Here is a 23,754-nt window from a genome sequence, read left to right as displayed (position 1 = left end):
TGTACGTGCTATACAGATATAAGAAAGATGCGTTTTTGGTTGATTATTTCGTTTTTTTTGGTTTGTTTTTTTATTTACTTCAAGTTATTACAATATGTCTCTATATACATATTTATTAGGGCCCGCATGGCCCATTGCATAAGGACTCCCTTTGGGAGTCCTTATGAATTTGGGACCTATTGAATTTGTAAGGTTTTATTCTTTAATCTTTATTCTTCCGCCGCCACATTAAACTGTAATTTGACCCACTTAACATGCTTCAAAACTCACCATATTTGACCCACACATCAGGACCTGCGAAAATTGCCTTTTTTTTAAAAAAAAACGAACCACAAAACTCAAAATTGCGCTCTAGCGCCCCCTAGGAAAAAAAAGCTAGACGGCCTGTAACTCCCACTAGGAAGGTCGGAGAGACATGAAACAAAATCCTCTATGTAGGTCTGACTTAGACCTACATTTCATAATAGTACATTCTTGGGCTAAAATCAACAGGAAGTTGGCAATTCCCCCTTCAAGACAAAAAAGTACTAAAAACAGTCACTTTTGCCTCTTTGAGCTGTAATTTGACCCCCTTAACATGCTTCAAAACTCACCAAACTGAACGCACACATCAGGACTGGCAAAAATTGCGATCTAATAAAAAAAACCTAACCCCAAATCTCAAAATTGTGCTCTAGCGCAATTTTTTGATAAAACACACAAAAAACTGCTCCTCGGATTAAAAAACTGACAAAACTGCCTGTAACTCCCACTGGGAAGGTCGGAGAGACATGAAACAAAACCTATATGTAGGTCTCACTTAGACCTACATTTCATAAATTGACAACCCCCAGCAAAAATCAACAGGAAGTTTGCTATTCCCCCTTCAAAACAAAATGTTTGTAAAAACCGGTCACCTTTCTTCAAAATCTATCTCCTCTGAGCGCGTTTGTCGTTTCGGCTTCAAACTAACACAGGAGAGAGATTAAACCCTTGTGTATAAAATTACAGAACAGCGTTTTAATACCTGCTCCGGTTTTGAGTTTATGACCCTTCAAAAACCCGCTGCGCTGCTGTTTTTTTAAGATGGCTGCTTAAAAGCAGGAAGCACCAACGTGCCTACACAATGCAGACAAGGTAGGTACACTAGACAAAAGTATTGGGACACTTATGACTACCACCGGACAAAAGTATTGGGACACTTAGGACGACAACTGGACAAAAGTATTGGGACACTTGGGACTACAACTTGACAAAAGTATTGGGAAACTTGGGACTAAAACTTGACAAAAGTTTTGGGCCACTTGGGACTAAAACTTGACAAAAGTATTGGGACACTTGACTACAACTTGACATAAATATTGGGACACTTCGGATTACCACTGGACAAAAGTATTGGGAGACTTAGGACTAAAACTTGACAAAAGTATTGGGCCACTTGGGACTAAAACTTGACAAAAGTATTGGGACACATAGAACTACCACTGGACAAAAGTATTGGGACACTTAGGACTAAAACTGGACAAACGTTTTGGGACACTTAGGACTAAAACTGGACAAAAGTATTGGGACACTTAGGATTAAAACTTGACAAATGTATTGGGACACTTAGGACTACAACTTGACAAAAGTATTGGGACACTTACTACTAAAACTGGACAAAAGTATTGGGACACTTAGGACTAGCACCTGCCAAATATGCGGGCCCGACCAATGCTGCTTGCAGCTTTAATTTTTATTTTGTAATTCATTTTGGCCAAAGGTGGGCGCATTTCAATTTCTTACACGCACTCGTTAATACATAAGTTGGCCATAGGGGGAGCACTTCAAGTTTTTTACACACACTGGTTATTTCATATGTTGACCAGAGTGGGGAGTACTTTTAAAACCGACACACAGTCAATTTGAATAATCCTTCCTTTTTGGGACCACCCTAGTTTTGATAGATTTCACCACCAGGCTTGGAATAAAATAAAAAAATAATAAAAATAAAAAAATAACAGTTATAACACTGAAACGCCCTCAGGAAGAGGTGCTTTAAGACATGGCTAACTAGCTAGCAGCTAAAGTCCATCCGCAGTCGGCCGTGTTTTAGCTACTTCTAAATCACTAATCCTCGCCTCCATGGCGACAAATAAAGTACGTTTCTTACAAGTATCATCCCTGCAGGACGAGGAATAGCTAAACGTGCTTCACTACACACCGTAGGAGGATACAATAGCTAACTGCTAACAGCAAGCTAGCACCCTGCCATCTACACCTGACATCCACTGTAATGATACCAAGTACAAGAGCGCATCTAGTCGATACTACTATGATTACATCAATATTTTTTTATCGTCACAATTTTGTTTTTCCTTTTTTTTTTAAATGTATATTATGTTTATAAAATCAGTAAATATGTCCCTGGACACATGAGGACTTTGAATATGACCAATGTATGATCCTGTAAGGATCCATACCCACAATGTGTACTATCACCTGAAACTAATGTAAAGAATCCAAACAACAGAAGAATAAGTGATTATTGCATTTTAACAGAAGTGTAGATAGAACATGTTAAAAGAGAAAGTGAGCAGATATTAACAGTAAATTAACAAGTAGATTAATAATCCATGTTTACAGTTTGTCCCTCATAATTTTGACTAAATAATAGAATGAGAAATGACACAATATGTATATGCATATGTCAGCAGACAAATTATGAGCTTTTGTTTTGCTTGCTTACTACTAAAAGACAAGTTGTCTTGTATGTTCACTATTTTATTTAAGGAAAAAATTATTCTTCGATTGAAATAAGAAACACGTGTTTAATGTACCGTAAGATTTGTTGTTAAAATAAAGTAAATAATGCAAATTTTTTTGTGGTCACCCTTACTTAGAAAAATACAGAAAAGTATCGAAGATACTGCACCGGAACGTATTCTTCTGTTGGAGTACCGTAAGCGATCTTCGTGCTTGATGCAACCTCACTCTTGCTCTTTGTGCTTTTCTCTCCCATCGTGTTTGATTTTGGTCCCGTGTCTTCCCTGTCGTCCTTCCAGCGGTCTGCCTTCGTTCCCGTGTTGACGATCTGCGCGTCTCGTCATTTCTTTGTTCCTTTGCTTCCCGGACTGCCTCTTGGATCTCGACCCCCCCCCCGCTTGGACACGGACCTTTTGACACCTCGCTATCGCCCTGACCACCTGCCTGCTCACGGACATACGAGCCTGCCCAGCCCCTTTTGGACTTGTCTCTCGCTCAACACTCTGGTAACACATAGTCTTACACCAGGGGTAGGGAACCTATGGCTCTCGAGCCAGATGTGGCTCTTGTGATGACTGCATCTGGCTCTCAGATAAATCTTAGCTGACATTGCGTAACACGATAAGTAACGAATAATTCTGCTGGTGATCACAGTGTTAAACATAACGTTCAGAATTAAAAACATTCTCATGCATTTGAATCCATCCATCCGTGTTCTAGCGCACGTGTTCAAGAAGCTGCATTAATGGTAAGAAGTATTTGATTTATTTTTGGTTAGCTTCAGAATAACAATGTTATTAAAAAGAATAAGATACTTATTATACTCTAAAAATGTTAGTCTTACTTAAAAATTGCACACATTATTTGTATTCAGTGTTAAAAAATATTGGTAACACTTTAGTATGGGGAACATATTCTAAGTAACAAAGACTTAATTAAGAGTTATTTGGACACTGGGGAACATATAAGGGTTAGGGTTACTAATAAGCAATAATTCTGAGGTTATTGAGGGAAGACTCTTAGTTAATGGCTTCCTGGTTGTATAATTAAGGCCATGCAGAATAAGGCATTAATAAGTTGTTAATAATCACTAATTAAGAACCAATATGTTACTAATTTGCATGTTAATAAGCAACTAATTAATGGTGAATATGCTCCCCATACTAAAGTGTTACCAAAATATGATATGGCTCTCACGGAAATATATTTTAAAATATTTGGCTTTCAAGGCTCTCTCAGCCAAAAAGGTTCCCGACCCCTGTCTTACACCATACACACTCTTGGATCCAGTCACACTCCATACCCTTGTTTAGATTATATTATATTGTTTGATTATTATATATATATATAGTGCATATATATAATAAATCAGAGTTTAACACTGCCCCCCTTGTGTCTGTGCCGTCTACTTCCCCCAGTAAACATAACACAAAATACATTTTGCTACTGGTACCGGTACTAAAATATTGGTATCGGGACAACACTAAATTCCAACTTGAATTTAATATGTCGCTTGTTTTGTATTAAATTCATAGGAAATACATTGTTCGATGATTTGTTTTCCCATGCAAAATAACATTTAACAACAATTTGCACGACACGACTGCCTCGCAAGACTAGCACTAACGCCGTGCCCCGTTTTGATACATTAAAATGCCGAGTTTTATATCGGAACTTCTTCCTTTCAAGCATTCTTCAACTTTTTACATGCTTTGTATTAGGACGGGAGCCAGCCGCAGCTTTTTGAAACCAGCTACACACTTTCTTTTTTAACAGACTAAAATGTAGAGTTTCATCTTTACTTGATGGTTGTTGACGCGCCCACTCGTCCCCCTAACTTTAGATGACAAAACAATCAGAAAAAGAAAAACAGCACACATGGTGAATTGTTGTTAATCAGCTGCTGTTTTCTGCAGCTGACAGCCTGTCCTGTTTACCTGAAGGCGTGCGCGTCTTGCATGGCGGTGCTGTCACCGCCACCGTTCTCCCGGGACTTCCCTATGTGGCAATTAAAGTGTTTCCTGTGTCCTGCGGGAATATGCGGTGCCGTATAATATCATCACTATATGTTGGGATGGATGAATAGCAAACTATGATAATCACCATTGGTGTCTGCCTGCAGTCTACCCATGCAGGTCGGTGTACCTAATGTTGTGGCCGGTGAATATGAACAACAATAATGCATTAGAGGATTTAGATTAACATTATAATGCCTGGAAGAAGAAAAATAAGCCACTGATGATGCATGACAATATCCCAAATGTTTTGCATCATAGTGCCTCATTGTGATGCAAATTATGGCTGGGAAAATATGTCACAATATTAGAGACGCCGGCAGAATGTTGATTATGTCGGTTTTCCTGGACTAAAGCGGGCAGGGAGACAGGAAACAGGAAATGGAATGCACTGGCATACATTTACACACTTGTTGGTGAAGGATGAATGAAGGTAACTTGTTCATAGTGTTTTGGTGTGTGTCATGGTAATACCCATAGTGCCTCCTGGTGGTCAACCCGGCACATAGCAGGATGTCCAAATTATAAAAAAAAAAATAAAGCTATTTAATAACAGTGCATGTTTCATCTTGAACTGCCATTTACACTATATCAAATACTTATATTACATACAATAGACTGAAAGTGATTAATATCTCTTTTTTTTTAATAAGGAGTTAAGCTACAATATTTTTTAATTTATTTTTTACTATAAGCCACACAAAGATGTAATGTGACAAGAATAAAGTTACAGTATCAAGACAAAAGTGATAGAGTGGCATAAAATGTAATAATATCATAATATTACAGTAAATAAAAGTTTATAATTGCAAATAAAACAGTGTAATCTCGTAAATTAAAAAAAGTTCTTACACAAACCCAGGGGCGCCAAAAAGGGGGGGTAAAGGAGACGGATTCTAGGGGCCCATGATGGAGGGGGGCCCAGAGAGGCCCCTAATGATGATGAAATTATAATACAGGATTCTTTTCATGGGGGCCAAAATCCCTAGCGGCGCCCCTGCACAAACCTAAACACAGCCGTTCCATTGTTCTCCTCATAATATTTCTACTTTATTTCCGTAATATTCCAACATTAAATTTGTGACTTTAGTTTTGTCAAAATAAGAAAATGGATGAAAACGTACTCTACTACTTCATCTTATTTTTTTTTCTCATGATATTACAACTCTTTGGAAAATTAAAAGTTCAACTTTTGTCTTATTTCTTTTAAAATTGAAAAAGTATTCCCATAAAGTTTTTCTAGTAATACGTTATCTGTACTTTATTTGAGATGTGATTCTTTTAAACATAGTACTATTCTCATAAAGTCCTAACCTTAATATTTTAGATTTACTCTCATAAAATTAAGACGTTATTCTCTATTTTCCTTATTATATTGTAAATATTTTTCCATGACAGTGCATATAACTTTATTCTCAGCAAATAGCAGCTTTAGTCTTATTATATTTTTCCTTTATTATTGTAACCGCGTAGCTACAATATTGTAAATATTCCCGTAGCATTATGACTTTTTTGTTTCAGCTTGATTCTGACAAAAAACAAAAACTTAATTTTTGAGTATTTTAAGTTTTTTCTTCTATTTTTACTTATTTTCAGACCAATACTCAGGCAGGTGACAGTTTTGGAGTTCCCTGCGGAGCAATAAGTAGAAATTGGTTATCTCGGGCATTTTGGTTTGGATTTCTATCAACATCTTGAAAATATAAGAGTGACTGGCAGAACGCTTAAAACAAACTCACAGACCTTTTGACCTTGGTAGCTTGTCATTGTCATTTTGTCTCAAACTCTTTTTATACCCAAACTTTTGTTTGGGCCATGTTTCAGTTAACCTGCTTGTTTGAAGATAGTTTGTAGAGAAACAAATGATTAAAATATTTAATTGCAATTAATCGCAGTTTAGTTAACTCAAAATTCTTGGCGATTAATTATTCATTTTGATCAATAATAAGTGTGCGCTGGACAGATCAATTAAAAAATGTTAATACTAGAGATGCGATAAATGCGTTAAAATGTAATATCGGAAATTATCGGTATCGTTTTTTTATTATCGGTATCGTTTTTTTTTTGTTTTTTTTTGTTTTTGTTTTTTTATTAAATCAACATTAAAAACACAAGATACACTTACAATTAGTGCACCAACCCAAAAAACCTCCCTCCCCTCATTCACACTCATTCACACAAAAGGGTTGTTTCTTTCTGTTATTAATATTCTGGTTCCTACATTATATATCAATATATATCAATACAGTCTGCAAGGGATACAGTCCGTAAGCACACATGATTGTGCGTGCTGCTGGTCCACTAATAGTAGTAACCTTTAACAGTTAATTTTACTAATTTTCATTAATTACTAGTTTTTATGTAATTGTTTTTATTTTGTTTTACTTTCTTTTCTATTCAAGAAAATGTTTTTAATTTATTTATCTTATTTTTATTTTTATTTTTTTAAAGTACCTTATATTCACCATACCTGGTTGTCCAAATTAGGCATACTAATGTGTTAATTCCACGACTTCATATATCGGTTGATATCGGTATCGGTTGATATCGGTATCTGTAATTAAAGAGTTGGACAATATCGGAATATCGGCAAAAAGCCATTATCGGACATCCCTATCTAATACCATGACTGGACAATTAGTTTGTTTTAATGAAATGTTTTTAAACATTAGGCTTTTTTAAAATAGCTCAACACATAAAGGACAAACACGCTTTTAATGACGATAAGAAAATATAAAAAAAATCGTGTAGTGCATTAGTGTCTTGCCAGATATTGTATTTTTCGGAATACAGAACTTGTATTCCTGCTGTAGGAGCACTTGCATTCAGAGGAGAAGAGCTACACCATGTTTAGATACCAGTTAATGACACAAAATGTGGATTGTTACGATCATGGTTTGATTGTCAAGGATGTTTGGTAATGTTCAGATCCGAATCTTAACCCATATCTGCTACAAGGATCCAGTTTTTTAAACACTCTTTAAAAGGGGAACTGCACTTTTTTTTCTTTTTTTTTTTTTTTGCATATCGTTCACAATCATTATGAGAGACAAGAAGACAGAAGTTTTTTTTGTTGTTTTTTTTTTTCGCTTTCTAACATATAAAAACCGGCTCGCTCTTGGTGGCTAGCAATGCAGCTGATAGGATCAATCGATTCTACCTCTAAAACACTTTAAACATGAGAATTTTGCGACCTTGTGCATTTTGATTTTGGATTTCTCTTTGGTTTGGTTGAAAAATCAATCAATGTTTATTTATATAACCCTAAATCACAAGTGTCTCAAAGGGCTGCACAAGCCACAACGACATCCTCGGTACAGAGCCCATATAAGGGCAAGGAAAAACTCAGCCCAGTGGGACGTCGATGTGAATGACTATGAGAAACCTTGGAGAGGACCGCATATGTGGGTAACCCCCCCCCCCCCTCTAGGGGAGACCGAATGCAATGGATGTCGAGTGGGTCTGACATAATATTGTGAGAGTCCAGTCCATAGTGGAGCCAACATAATAGTAAGAGTCCAGTCCATAGTGGGGTCAGCAGGAAACCATCCCGAGCGGAGACGGGTCAGCAGCGCAGAGATGTTCCCAGCCGATGCACAGGCGAGCGGTCCACCCCGGGTCCCGACTCTGGACAGCCAGCACTTCATCCATGGCCACCGGACCTGTGTGTCTCCCCCTCCACAAGGGATAGGGGGGAGCAGAGGAGAAAAGAAAAGAAACGGCAGATCAACTGGTCTAAAAAAGGGGGCTATTTAAAGGCTAGAGTATACAAATGAGTTTTAAGATGGGACTTAAATGCTTCTACTGAGGTAGCATCTCTAACTGTTACCGGGAGGGCATTCCATAGTACTGGAGCCCGAATAGAAAACGCTCTATAGCCCGCAGACTTTTTTTGGGCTCTGGGAATCACTAATATATTTATATATATATATACATATATATATAATATATAAAATGTGATTGATAGAACGAGGGTTGACGGATGGATATAGACGATTAGATAAATTTGGCCGACAATAGAGCTTTTATTACTATCATTATATTGTGATAATGCACGTTGATGACACATTCTTTTTTGTATTTTAACTTTTTTCTTCTATTCTTACTTATTTTCAGAACAATACTGTCATAAAGTTCTTTCAATGACGTAAAAATGCTCACGCAAAGTAGCAGCGTTGTTAAAATAAATACAATATAAACAATTGAGAATTATATTGATAGACATTTTCATTGCGTATAAACGTTTATATATCGTAATATCGCACAGTACTCGCTGACTTGTCGTGTGGTTCTTTAGACGACAAACGATACAAGTACAGATATCATTTGCATGTGTGCGGCCAACAATAGAGCCTATAATATCCTGTTGACATGTTCGAGCTGCGTCCCGCTAATTTGACAGCAACAAGCGACAAAATGGTAAATGGTAAATGGGTTATACTTGTATAGCGCTTTTCTACCTTCAAGATACTCAAAGCGCTTTGACACTATTTCCACGTTCACACATTCACACACTGATGGCGGGAGCTGCCATGCAAGGCGCTAACCACCACCCATTAGGAGCAAGGGTGAAGTGTCTTGCTCAAGGACACAACGGACGTAACTAGGTTGGTAGAAGCTGAGGATCGAACCAAGAACCCTCCGGTTGCTGGCACGGCCACTCTCCCAACCGAGCCACCCCCCCCAAAATGCTAGTGGTTAATGTGCTTTTTTCTTCTCATAATTGTTTTTATCTAAATGTAAACAATTATTTTCATGGAATATTTCAACTTCACTGTCAACATTTTTACAACTTTCCTCTCCAAGTTTATTCGTCTTTTTTCTCATTCTCCCCCATAAAGTATTACAACACTATTTAACTGTACAGTGCAAAACAACTGCATATAAATCAATGAAACCGTGTTGAGGTCACACAGAGAATCTTCATCCTTAAATAGAAACATTCAAGTCCTACCGAAGTTTATTAGTCCTAGCCCTGTACATTCAAATGAAGTAACATATAAATAAATCAAAAAACAAAACCTATATTACTGTTTGTAAAAACCTGCACTGCAACCATATAATGTCCCCACTCTGGGATGAATAAAAATCTAACTAACCATTTAAATACTTACAAACCCCGTTTCCATATGAGTTGGGAAATTGTGGTAGATGTAAATATAAATGAAATACAATGATTTGCAAATCACTTTCAACCCATATTCGGTTGAATATGCTACAAAGACAACATATTTGATGTTCAAACTGATAAAAAGCAACATGTGACAAAGAAGTTGGGAAAGGTGGCAATAAATACTGATAAAGTTGAGGAATGCTCATCAAACACTTATTTGGAGCATCCCACAGATGAACAGGCAAATTGGGAACAGGTGGGTGCCATGATTGGGTATAAAAGTAGATTCCATGAAATGCTCAGTCATTCACAAACAAGGATGCGGCGAGGGTCTCCACTTTGTCAACAAAAGCGTGAGCAAATTGTTGAACAGTTTAAGAAAAACCTTTCTCAACCAGCTATTGCAAGGAATTTAGGGATTTCACCATCTACGGTCCGTAATATCATCAAAGGGTTCAGAGAATCTGGAGAAATCACTGCACGTAAGCAGCTAAGCCCGTGACCTTCGATCCCTCAGGCTGTACTGCATCAACAAGCGACATCAGTGTGTAAAGGATATCACCACATGGGCTCAGGAACACTTCAGAAAACCACTGTCAGTAACTACAGTTGCTCGCTACATCTGTAAGTGCAAGTTAAAACTCTCCTATGCAAGGTGAAAACCGTTTATCAACAACACCCAGAAACGCCGTTGGCTTCGCTGGGCCTGAGCTCATCTAAGATGGACTGATACAAAGTGGAAAAGTGTTCTGTGGTCTGACGAGTCCAGTGTATTAGTGCCCAAGAAATGGGTAAAAAGGCGCCATTAATGCTGAAAGGTACATACAGGTTTTGGAGCAACATATGTTGCTATCCAAGCAACGTTACTATGGACGCCCCTGCTTATTTCAGCAAGACAATGCCAAGCCACGTGTTACATCAACGTGGCTTCATAGTAAAAGAGTGCGGGTACTAGACTGGCCTGCCTGTAGTCCAGACCTGTCTCCCATTGAAAATGTGTGGCGCATTATGAAGCCTAAAATACCACAACGGAAACCCCCGGACTGTTGAAAAACTTAAGCTGTACATCAAGCAAGAATGGGAAAGAATTCCACCTGAGAAGCTTAAAAAAATGTGTCTCCTCAGTTCCCAAACGTTTACTGAGTGTTGTTAAAAGGAAAGGCCATGTAACACAGTGGTGAACATGCCCTTTCCCAACTACTTTGGCACGTGTTGCAGCCATGAAATTCTAAGTTAATTATTATTTGCAAAAAAAATATATAGTTTATGAGTTTGAACATCAAATATGTTGTCTTTGTAGTGCATTCAATTGAATATGGGTTGAAAATGATTTGCAAATCATTGTATTCCGTTTATATTTACATCTAACACAATTTCCCAACTCATATGGAAACGGGGTTTGTACAACACTAATGTCTTTGGTGATAACACAGTTCGTCATTAACGCTGTCAAATACTAAAAAAAAAAATGCATTAGGAACAAGAGAAAAAAAATGACTAGTATATGAAAGAATATAAAATATTCAACAATATGAGAGATTTGTTTGCCACCTGATGAAACAGCTTGCAAACACGCATTTCTCTGATGTTTCTTTGAAGTGCGAGCAAATCGGCATCATTCATTCCTTCAGACTTTGCTATCCAAGTGAGGCTGCCGTTCAAACTTTGGCCTTTTCCCCGACGTCTCCTTGAAGGTTACATTTGGTTGTCGTTGTACTGCGGGGCCGAGTACTGATCCTGCATGGCGCCGCCCGCCGCCCCGATCGCGGCCTGCTGGGCGGCCTGCTGGACATGAGGGTTCTTCCAGGCTCCCGTGGTCCACTCCTCCTGCGCCTTGGACATGCTGCCCCCGCTCCCCCGGTAGAAATTATGGATCTGCAGGCAAGACGAGAATCACAAAATCTCGTATTTTTCTGACATTTAGTTGGACTGCTGTTATGTCACGTTACATAGACCCACAGCTAGGTCACGGTGTGTGAGCGACAGGAGGAAATGCTTGGCGCCACCTTTTCCGGTGACCCCTCTTTTTCAAGTGACCGTAAGAAAAGCTATGACTGGCTCGGAGAGAAGTGGCTTGGCACCACCTGCCGTATTCTTTACTCCAAATATAAGACCAGACCTGTTTTCCAAGTGACAGGAAGAAAAGTTCTGGCTCGCTTGGGTGCCATTTTTTGGTTCCTGCACCCCAAATATATGATGACACACATTTCTCAAATGACAGGAAGAAAACCTCCCTTGGGCAAAAGTCGCTTGGCGCCACCTGTTGGTTTGCCGACCCCAAATAAAAAACCCAAAACCAGTGAAGTTGGCACGTTGTGTAAGTCGTAAATAAAAACAGAATACAATGATTTGCAAATCCTTTTCAACTTATATTCAATTGAATAGACTGCAAAGACAAGATATTTAAGGTTTGAACTGAGAAACTTGTTTTTTTTTTGTAAATAATCATTAACTTAGAATTTAATGGCAGCAACACATTGCAAAAAAGTTGGCACAGGGGCATTCTTACCACTGTGTTACATGGCCTTTCAATTTTAACAACCCTCAGTAAACGTTTGGGAACTGAGGAGACCAATTTTTGAAGCTTTTCAGGTGGAATTCTTTCCCATTCTTAATTGATGTACAGCTTAAGTTGTTCAACAGTCCGGGGGTCTCCGTAATTTTACGCTTCATAATGCGTCACACATTTTCAATGGGGGACAGGTCTGGACTACAGGCAAGCCAGTCTAGTACCCGCACTATTTCACAACGAAGCCACGCTGTTATAACATGTGGCTTGGCATCATCTTGCTGAAATAAGCAGGGGCGTCCATGATAACGTTGCTTGGATGGCAACATATGTTGCTCCAAAACCTGTATGTACCTTTCAGCATTAATGGCGCCTTCACAGATGTGTAAGTTACCCATGCCTTGGGCACTAATACACACCCATACCATCACAGATGCTGGCTTTTGAATGTTGCGCCTATAACAGTCCGGATGGTTCTTTTTCTCTTTGGTCCGGAGGATACGACGTCCACAGTTTCCAAAAAACAATTCAAAATGAGCTAATATTTGCAAAAAATAACAAAGTTTACCAGTTCAAACGTTACATATCTTGTCTTTGTAGTCTATTAAATTGAACATAGGTTGAAAAGGATTTGCAAATCATTGTATTCTGTTTTTATTTACCATTTACACAACGTACCAACTTCACTGGTTTTGGGTTTTGTAATACGATGTCATGCATTTTTCGAGTGACTAGAAGAAAAACAGGAGTGGCTTGGCACCACCTTTCCTTTTTCTAGACCCCAAATATGGGAGGGGCCATATTTTTCAGGCGACCGGAAGAAAAGTTCAGACCCCTTTGGGGAGAAGTCACTTGGCCACACACCTGTCGTTTTCTCCACCCCATGTGTAAGACGACACATTTTCCAAGTGACAGCAAGAAAAGCTCTGAGTTGCTCGGGGGGAAATCGCTCGACATGTTGGTCTTTGAAGACATTGATACAACGTTGATTATACGTACATGTCCTTTAAAACTGACTTTGAAACAACTCTGCAAAATAGTTGTATTTGTAAATTGTTGGTGTCTAACGTAAGATCCACGTTGGTTGGCAAATGACCAATTAACGTCAGAATTAAACGTCATCAAAAAGCATGTTGTTTCAACGTTACGTTTGAGTTGCTCAACGTCAGGACCTAACTCAATAAGTTCTCAACGTTCTTTTAACGTCTAGTGCCTGCTGGGTTAGATCCCAAATATCTTCACCAACACATCTTTTGACAGCTCCGACTCGCACGGGGGAGTTTGATGCCAACTGTCAGTTTCTAGACCCTAAATATAAGACGGTGCATCTTGTTCTGGTGGGTTTTTTTAAGGGAAAAGAGACCCGTCCTTCATTGATTTTAATACAATATTTCAAACACACTATGTACAGTACATATTTGGTTAGGGATGGGTAAAGTTTACATTTGAACCGATAGGAATCTTTTGTGTGTGTTAGTAAATATTAATTGTTTTTTTATAATAAAATTAAAAATGTATTGCAACATTTAAAAATGAGCTGATTATGATAACTGCTGTCCAGCTGTTGTATTTTGATTTGTTATCACATATCTCATTTGCAAGTGTAACAATAAGTTGCAATTACAGTTGCAAGTCCAAGATGTTAGATGGAAGTAGTGTATAGTTTATGGTGTGTTGGCAAGTCATTTCACTCTTTGCTAAAACCTAGTCTTTTGTTGCGCCCTAAAAAGTATCAATACTGTAAGTATTGTACTTAGTACACACGAGCTGTTTGGTTGTAACATGAATCTTAGGTGTAAAATCACGAATGTTAATCAGTAGCATGTCAAGAGCAAAGTCAATGTATATTAGCGTCTTGTTCTGATGGTTTTTTTAAGGGAAAAGAGACCCGTCCTTCGTTGATTTTAATACAATATTTCGAACACACTATGTACAGTACATATTTGGTTAGGGATGGGTAAAGTTTACATTTGAACCGATTGGAATCTTTTGTGTGTGTTAGTAAATATTAATTGTTTTTTTTATAATAAAATACAAAATGTATTGCAACATTTAAAAATGAGCGGATTATGATAACTGCTGTCCAGCTGTTGTATTTTGATTTGTTATCACATATCTCATTTGCAAGTGTAACAATAAGTTGCAATTACAGTTGCAAGTCCAAGATGTTAGATGGAAGTAGTGTATAGTTTATGGTGTGTTGGCAAGTCGTTTCACTCTTTGCTAAAACCTAGTCTTTTGTTGCGCCCTACAAAGTATCAATACTGTAAGTATTGTACTTAGTACACACGAGCTGTTTGGTTGTAACATGAATCTTAGGTGTAAAATCACGAATGTTAATCAGTAGCATGTCAAGAGCAAAGTCAATGTATATTAGCGTCTTGTTCTGATGGTTTTTTTAAGGGAAAAGAGACCTGTCCTTCGTTGATTTTAATACAATATTTCGAACACACTATGTACAGTACATATTTGGTTAGGGATGGGTAAAGTTTACATTTGAACCGATTGGAATCTTTTGTGTGTGTTAGTAAATATTAATTGTTTTTTTTATAATAAAATACAAAATGTATTGCAACATTTAAAAATGAGCTGATTATGATAACTGCTGTCCAGCTGTTGTATTTTGATTTGTTATCACATATCTCATTTGCAAGTGTAACAATAAGTTGCAATTACAGTTGCAAGTCCAATATGTTAGATGGAAGTAGTGTATAGTTTATGGTGTGTTGGCAAGTCATTTCACTCTTTGCTAAAACCTAGTCTTTTGTTGCGCCCTAAAAAGTATCAATACTGTAAGTATTGTACTTAGTACACACGAGCTGTTTGGTTGTAACATGAATCTTAGGTGTAAAATCACGAATGTTAATCGGTAGCATGTCAAGAGCAAAGCCAATGTATATTAGCGTCAAGTTAATGCAGTTTTGGAGAAGTAGGACCTTACTTACCGTATTTTCCGGACTATAGAGTGCACCGGGATATAAGCCGCACTCACTAGATTTTAGAAGAAGAAAAAAATGTTTTCATATATTAGCCGCATATACGTTGCGTAATGAATTATGTACACAGAAAATTATGTAAATGTTTCAAACAAAACAGAATTCATCGTCATGGAACCACTATCTGCGGAAGCTGGTTCTCCAATCCGCTAAACAGACTCAGTAAGTCCACGGTGGCGTTTACTGAGGAATTTGAGAAACTGCAACAATACAAAAAGAATGCCATTGTAAGTTAATATTACGAACACAGACACTCATAAACGTGTTAGCATATTAGCTAATTCTCACGCCTCTAACTTCCTAACATTACAATTGCACATACAAATATGCATGAAAACACTCCTACAGACAACACACACTGGCCGGTTTAGTAAGTATAAACAATTTAAGGTATATTGCACAGCTGGAAGACGAGAAAAAAAAAAAATCCCTACCCGGAAGTGGAAGGACACCTGCAGTGAGCAAACTCGTCCATAAGATGGCAGCATAGCACAACCAATAAAACATGTTCTATGTGTATTTGCTTGTTTTTTTTAAACTATTTTTATTATGGCTGTTTCGGGGAAATTTCAAACAATTAGCCGCACTGTCTTATAAGTCGCAAGTGTAAGAAAAAAGTAGTGTCATACAGCCCGGAATTTACGGTAGTTTAGGTTGGAGCTTTTTTTTTGAGTCAATGTCTTTGCTGGTATTGAAAATTGCAACATTACCCAGAGGCATACTTGCCAACCCTCCCGGATTTTCCGGGAAACTCCCGAAATTCAGCACCTCTCCCGAAAACCTCCCGGGACAAATTTTCTCCCGAAAATCTCCCGAAATTCAGGCGGACCTGAGTGACGTGTCGACAGCCTGTTTTTACGTCCGCTTTCCCACAATATAAACAGCGTGCCTGCCCAATCACGTTATAACTGTAGAATGATCGAGGGCGAGTTCTTGGTTTCTTATGTGGGTTTATTGTTAGGCAGTTTCATTAACGTCCTCCCAGCGCGGCAACAACACACAACAACAGCAGTCACGTTTTTGTCTACCGTAAAGCAGTTCGTCTGCTGTAAACAGCAATGTTGTGACACTCTTAAACAGGACAATACTGCCATCTACTGTACATGCATATGTGACAATAACATCTACGGCTTTTAGAGAGTGCAGTGCACAACTGCGCACACAACAAGGAGACGAAGCAGAATGCATCATCGGAGAGGGTGTTCAGCATGGTTAGAAAAATAGTGACAGAGAATAGAAAAAGGATGGACAATTCAACCCTTAACTCAACAATGAGTAGATGAGTGTTATGTGTGTGTATATGTGTAAATAAATGAACACTCAAATTCAAGTATTTCTCTTATTTATATATATATATATATATATATATATATATATATATATATATATATATATATATATATATAGCTAGAATTCACTGAAAGTCAAGTATTTCTTATATACCGTATTTTTCGGAGTATAAGTCGCACCGGAGTATAAGTCGCACCTGCCGAAAAAGCATAATAAAGAAGGAAAAAAACATATAAGTCGCTCTGGAGCCCGGCCAAACTATGAAAAAAACTGCGACTTATAGTCCGAAAAATACGATATATATATATATATATATATATATATATATATATATATATATATATATATGAAATACTTGACTTGGTGAATTCTAGCTGTAGCTTAACCACACCCCCAACCACGCCCCCACCCCACCTCCGACCACGCCCCCCCTCCCCACCTCCCGAAATCGGAGGTCTCAAGGTTGGCAAGTATGCCCAGAGGTAGTTTGGCTGAGTCCGCTCTCAGTGCTGCCGGAGTGACGACAAGGTACCACAACATGGCACCGTTGGATCTCACATGCTCGGTCGGGGCCAAAAAAAAAAGTACCGGATTCTGTACCCATCCCATACATTTGGTACACCTGCAAGCTATACTGTTTTTAAAGCATTTAAACAGACAGCTGCTTGTGTGTGGTTGTAGACCACAACCATCCCACTTAGCATCCACTAAAAGTGCATAAAATGGCAAAAAAAAAACGTGCAATAAAAACCAAACTCTCGCGTCTTACCTTTGTGAGGGCGAGGAAGGACAGCGATGCGACAGCAGTGAACATGATGGTCGGAACCAACATGACCAGAGCTATCAATATATTATAGCTGAAGAAGGAGATGGTCGCCAACCAGCCACTGGAGAAAGAAATGACACTTTGATGATCAAAAATGACTCATGACTGATATTTGAGACCACCTCTAAGACAACATTAGCACCACTTTGGCCATCTGGACGTTAAATGCCAATCATTGTGTGGACTTAAAAGTACAGAGGCGATTAAAAAACTTTTCCGACACTTCTTCACACAGGTGTGTATCCAAAAGTGACATTTATAAACTTTATGGAGGTTGTCGTAATAATAATATGATTCATTTGTGATCATCGGGCCGAGTCAGGCGCTCGTTAACGGCCTCTAAAAATCTAATAACACACCTGTCATAAAACTTCCACGGGGGTAGGTTCTAATGGTCCATCACTGTCGTGTTAATGACGGCGGCAGACATTGTTGGGGGGAAGCGTGTTTCACAAGGAAAAGGCAGATTATATGGGCTGGTAAAAAAAAAAAAAAAAAAAAAAAAAAATGCATTAATATAACTTTTGTGGCATAGTAATGCGGCCCTGTGATGAGGTGGCGACTTGTCCAGGGTGTACCCCGCCTTCCGCCCGATTGTAGCTGAGATAGGCTCCAGCGCCCCCCACGACCCCGAAGGGATTAAGCGGTAGAAAATGGATGGATGGATGGATGGCATAGTAATGCATGAATCTCTTTGACCAAAACATTTCTTAAAATGTATTGACCTTTTTAGTGTAACATTTCTATGTTTATATACAGTGCATAAATAATATATTATTATTATTACAATCAATATTTTTATTTTTATTTTTTTTAAACAACAACAACAAAAAAACTCTTAAAAAGTCTTCAAAAGTAAAGGTAAAATAACTTAGACTTAGACTTCCTTTTTATTGTCATTCAAATTTGAACTTTACAGCACAGATATGAACAAAATTTTGTTACATAAGCTCATGGTAGTGCAGGATAAAAAAACAATAAGGTGCATATATATAAATAAATAAATATATATATAAAATACATAAATATATATAAATACATAAATAGATTACTGTACGGATAAATATATTGCACTTTTTCCACATGCGTCCACGTTTATGGATGTATGTTATATTGTCTTTTTTATTCCAGCGAGTTAATCCATTTTGGGGGGAGTTGAGGGGATCATTTAATTATGATGCATTCAAGACCGCCTGGGTCTTTAATTTGCTTCGAGTCAAAAAAAACATTGGTATTAACAGCTGTGGCTGTAAGCAACCTCCTGATATAGTTTTTGTGGCTGGATAGTATTGGTGATATCAATATTCATGCTTATCATTTTTTTCAGGATCATTGAATAATGATCGCTTTCGATCGCAACTGGAATCTGACAAAAACACGGAACGGTGGGAAAATGATATTAATTAACATTGACATTTTAAATGTATGTTTTATTAAATACAACATTTATGATAAAGTCAATCGTGTAAAATAACCAGTGTTGGGACTAACGCATTACAAAGTAACGCGTTACTGTAACGCCGTTAGTTTCGGCGGTTACTAGTAATCTAACGCGTTATTTTTTATATTCAGTAACTCAGTTACCGTTACTACATGATGCGTTACTGCGTTATTTTACGTTATTTTTCATGTAGTATCGGCTAGAAACAGAAGATCTGAGTGTGTTTTATTGCAGCGGTGGAAAAGAAAAGGCGTGCTTTGTGTGGGTGGGGGCGGGGGGGACTCCCATACCGCAGTTGAGGAGCGCAGGGGAGACATTCCTCCAGGGCCTATGTACGTCTTCGGCGCTAACAACCTTCACTTTACCCGGCAGTGGGTCTTTACAGCTGAGGGTGAATGACGAGACCGGCGGTTTGTTGCAACTTTGTGACTTTATTGGACGCAGCCATCCACCAAGCTAGAGCACCTGCACGCACTCACTGTCGCCGATCCCTCACCTCTCTCGCCCACTCACTCACTGACGTCACTCACCTCACATGCTGTCATATCTTAAAGGGCCACACACACACACACACACATACGCTACTCTCATAACAACTAACAAGACATCATGGAGAAGCCAGAAGTCGAGTTTTTTAACATGGAGATATTCTCAATACTTTTCTTTTGTCGAGCACAAAGAAAATAACATTTTAGTTAAATGTAAGTTGTGTCTTGGATCAAAGATCCTATCTACTTAAAGTTAAAGTTAAAGTGCCATTATGTTGCAGCTATTTAAAATAGTTTTGTCAATTTGTTCTGGCCTGAAATAAATTGGCCCTTTGAAACATATCTTTGTCTTTGTGTGTTGTATGTAGAGCACATTGCTTAGCAGAGTTCAGTGATGCAAATGCATGTCAAGTTGATCAACACATTGTATTATTCTTCAGTGCAATAACAGTACTGAAATGAAGGCTAAAAGGGCATTAATGGGAGCCTTAAAAAAAGGGGGGGGAAAAGAAGTAACTAAATAGTTACTTTTCACAGTAACGCATTACTTTTTAGTGTAAGTAACTGAGTTAGTAACTGAGTTACTTTTGAAATAAAGTAACTAGTAACTGTAACTAATTACTGGTTTTCAGTAACTAACCCAACACTGAAAATAACCAAACAAAAGAAAAAACTACTTTTGGCTTTTTATCCTGAGTTTGTAAACAATAACAAAAATGACAAAAATAACGAAACATAGTGATATTTGTATCTTATCCACCCACATGTGTTTACATCCAAGCTTAGCGCTTCGCTTAGCTTTTTTTGTATCTCTTACGGTTTGTAGTGTACCATGTTTTGCTATTCCTCGTCTTACAGTTTTTTGACTGATTGATTGATTGATTGATTGAAACTTTTATTAGTAGATTGCACAGTTCAGTACATATTCCGTACAATTGACCACTAAATGGTAACACCCGAATACATTTTTCAACTTGTTTAAGTCGGGGTCCACGTAAATCAATTCATGGTGATAATGATACATGTAAAAACCTTTGTTTATTTACCACCATGGAAGCAAGGATTAGTGATTTAAAAACTGCACTGTGGAGGGACATTAGCCACTCGCTCGCTAACGAGGACGCTGCAATGCGTTAAGGACTCGGTTGTTCGCTTGTCGCTGTCAAATCTGCAAGACGCAGCTAGAATGTGTCATAAACATCCATCATCACGGTATAACGATTGCATTGAAATTATATAGTGTTGTTATTACTTTTATTCAGTCACATGACCTCTTCCCGGAAGTGAAAAACCAAGCCAAGATGGCTGTGAGTATGCAAGGGGCCTAGATCTTCTGGCACAAAGCAGATACGGGTCAAAATAATCTAACTATGCGATGTAATAGATCCCTATACTTCATCAAAAAAAGATTTGTCAAGTGATACTAAGGATTATCCGTCGGTGGTGTTCCCAGACCTATTGAACTATCTTGTGCTCTGACGTCATTCTCCACGGCAAAACAGATGAAAAATTAGAAAAGCATGGAGGTCTACAACTTCTTTGTGTGTGGCTGGGTCAAGGAAATTGGTATCAAGACTCTCCCGGATACATCATGCATCGTTGTTGCTCGGGTAAGATTGCATTTCGTGATTCAACTTTGCATCTATAGCCATGTTTGTTGCTGTTGCACTCGCCTTTTGCGAGTATGCATGTTTCTCCCCGTCTGTATCAAAATATAACTACATATCTCAACCTTGTGTATGTGCTGAAAGCTTCATTTATGATTGCTGCCTTTGGTAAAAAAAAAAAAACTTAACTCTTTTAGGTTTTGCTCATATTTGCTTTCTTTTATTTAGACCAGGGGTCGGCAACCCAAAATGTTGAAAGAGCCATATTGGACCAAAAATACAAAAAAATAATCCTGGAGCGGCAAAAAATTAAAAGCCTTATATTAAAGTCTTATAATGAAGACAACACATGATGTAAGTGTTTATATTAGCTATTAACTATCAAAATGACTATGTTTTGCAGGCTGACGCAAATCTTTGTTGATAGAAATGTCGAAATGTCATATTTATTCTACCGATTTTTGTAACATTGGAAAATATTAGTAAAACTTCTCAGAATGTGAGATAACTCCTGGAAATGACCTGCCTAAGGCAGTGGTTCTCAACCTTTTTTCAGTGATGTACCCCCTGTGAACATTTTTTTAATTCAAGTACCCCCTGATCAGAGCAAAGCATTTTTGGTTGAAAAAAAGAGATAAAGAAGTAAACTACAGCACTATGTCATCAGTTTCTGATTTATTAAATTGTATAACAGTGCAAAATATTGCTCATTTGTAGTGGTCTTTCTTGAACTATTTGGAAAAAAAGATATAAAAATAACTAAAAACTTGTTGAAAAATAAACAAGTGATTAATTTATAAATAAAGATTTCTACACATAGAAGTAATCATCAACTTAAAGTGCCCTCTTTGGGGATTGTAATAGAGATCCATCTGGATTCATGAACTTAATTCTCAACATTTCTTCACAAAAAAAGAAATCTTTAACATCAATATTCATGGAACATGTCCACAAAAATTCTAGCTGTCAACACTGAATATTGCATTGTTGCATTTCTTTTCACAGTTCTTTTTGGGAGACATTATAGTGAGGGTCAAACCATCATGGCATGGGGGAAACTCTGGGTTTATGGTAATGAATGGAATAGCCTACTTGATTTGATGTTCAGTTTATGAACTTACATTCATATTTTGATGAAGTATTATTCAATAAATATATTTATAAAGGATTTTTGAATTGTCGCTATTTTTAGAATATTTAAAAAAAAATCTCACGTACCCCTTGGCATACCTTCAAGTACCCCCAGGGGTACGCGTACCCTGATTTGAGAACCACTGGCCTAAGGTATACAGCTGTAGATGTGTGTGTCCAAGTTAAAGGAAACTGCAGGCTGTCATCTTCTAATGGGTTTATTACAATCTTTGCAAGCTGGGTAATGTTTGCTGTGGTCTGGAACAACATGGCACACAAACAACTATTAGACATGCAGCCAATATTACATACAGATAATGTGTCATGAGACATGCAAATATAAATTAAATACACAGAGGACATAAGTAAAGGAAATTCAATTATCTCAAATATAGCTAGAAACCAGGCATAATGATGCAACATGTACATACAGCTAGCCTAAATAGCATGTTAGCATCGATTAGCTTGCAGTCAAGCACTGACCAAATATGCCTGATTAGCACTCCACACCTTTGTGCATTCACGCACAGCATAAAAGGTTTGGTGGACAAAATGAGACAAAGAAGGAGTGGCATAAAACACGTCTTACTGTGGCAGCGTCGGACAAAGTTGTACATGTAAACAAACGACGGTGCGTTCAAGGACCGCCGAAATTGGTAGCACAAAATGGCGCTCGCCGAATCCCACAGCCACTAGGCGAGAGCCGCGGGGTTGCTGACCCCCGATTTAGACGAAACACTTGTAGCAAAAATGTGTTCTGAGAATTCTGAAACAAGATAAAATACAAATAATATCAAGATAATAATTAAATGGGAAATACTAAATGTCAAAAGTATATCAAACAAACCTTTAACGAAGTGATCACTGCAAACTTGGGCTTTCTTCGACTCTGCTTCCTTTTGACTGGAGTGCGTGCTACTTTTCTCGTCGTCTTTTGTAAAATTGTTGCACTTTTTTTTCGCCCTTCTTGAATTTACCTTTCAAGGAACTCTGAAGAAACGTTTGTCCTTTTCACAATGTGAACGGTTCGTACAGCCAAAAAAAATGCAAGCATTGGGGCATTTCTTTTTCGAGAGCAGATGTTGGCTTGACCACCGCGCATGTTTAATGAGCCGGACGTGAGTTCATGTAAATCCAAGCAATAGTCCAATACGCGCAACCCTACTCTGTTATTGATTATATAATTTACACATGCACAAACAGCTGCTGTTAAATACAGAAAATGGCAACTCAAAATAGCCCGTACTCGCCGCATATAGTGCATACCCACTTTTACCCACCGTTTAGCACCATGTTGCACACAAAAAGTCAGTGGTCAAAAACAAGAAAAAAAATACAAAAATTAGGGGTATTTTATTTGAACTAAGCAAAATTATCTGCCAATATAACAAGAAAATTCGGCTTGTCAAGGCTTAGTAAAGTAAAATTAGCTAACCTCAATGCACCCAAAAATACTTTAAAATAAGTATATTCTCACTAATAACAAGTGCACTTTTCTTGGTAGAAAAAAAATGAGACCTCTTTGCTCAATATGTTGAAAAATATTCTTAAATGAAGTAAATGCTAGTGCCATTATCTTGACATAATGATATGCGCTCGGCATTACATTTCTTG

General features: G+C 37.9%; 1 protein-coding gene across 2 annotated transcripts in view; it reads right to left on the bottom strand.

Moving 5' to 3' along the window:
* Positions 1–8,726: 8,726 nt before the first annotated feature.
* Positions 8,727–23,754, bottom strand: part of LOC133608865 (secretory carrier-associated membrane protein 5-like) — a 64,670-nt gene continuing 49,642 nt past the window's right edge. For both annotated transcript variants that reach the window (XM_061964465.2, XM_061964466.2), the window contains exons 7-8: positions 17,417–17,534; positions 8,727–11,727 (exon numbers count right to left, since the gene is read on the bottom strand). In XM_061964465.2, the coding sequence (XP_061820449.1) occupies positions 11,548–11,727; positions 17,417–17,534 (298 nt within the window). In that variant the 3' untranslated portion in view covers positions 8,727–11,547. The remainder of the gene's footprint in view (positions 11,728–17,416; positions 17,535–23,754) is intronic.

Source organism: Nerophis lumbriciformis, linkage group LG06, assembly GCF_033978685.3.
Source record: "Nerophis lumbriciformis linkage group LG06, RoL_Nlum_v2.1, whole genome shotgun sequence".
Classification (NCBI taxonomy): Eukaryota; Metazoa; Chordata; class Actinopteri; order Syngnathiformes; family Syngnathidae; genus Nerophis; species Nerophis lumbriciformis.
The sequence above is the reverse complement of the archived record's forward strand: the minus strand, read 5'-3'. Positions and strand labels throughout refer to the sequence as shown.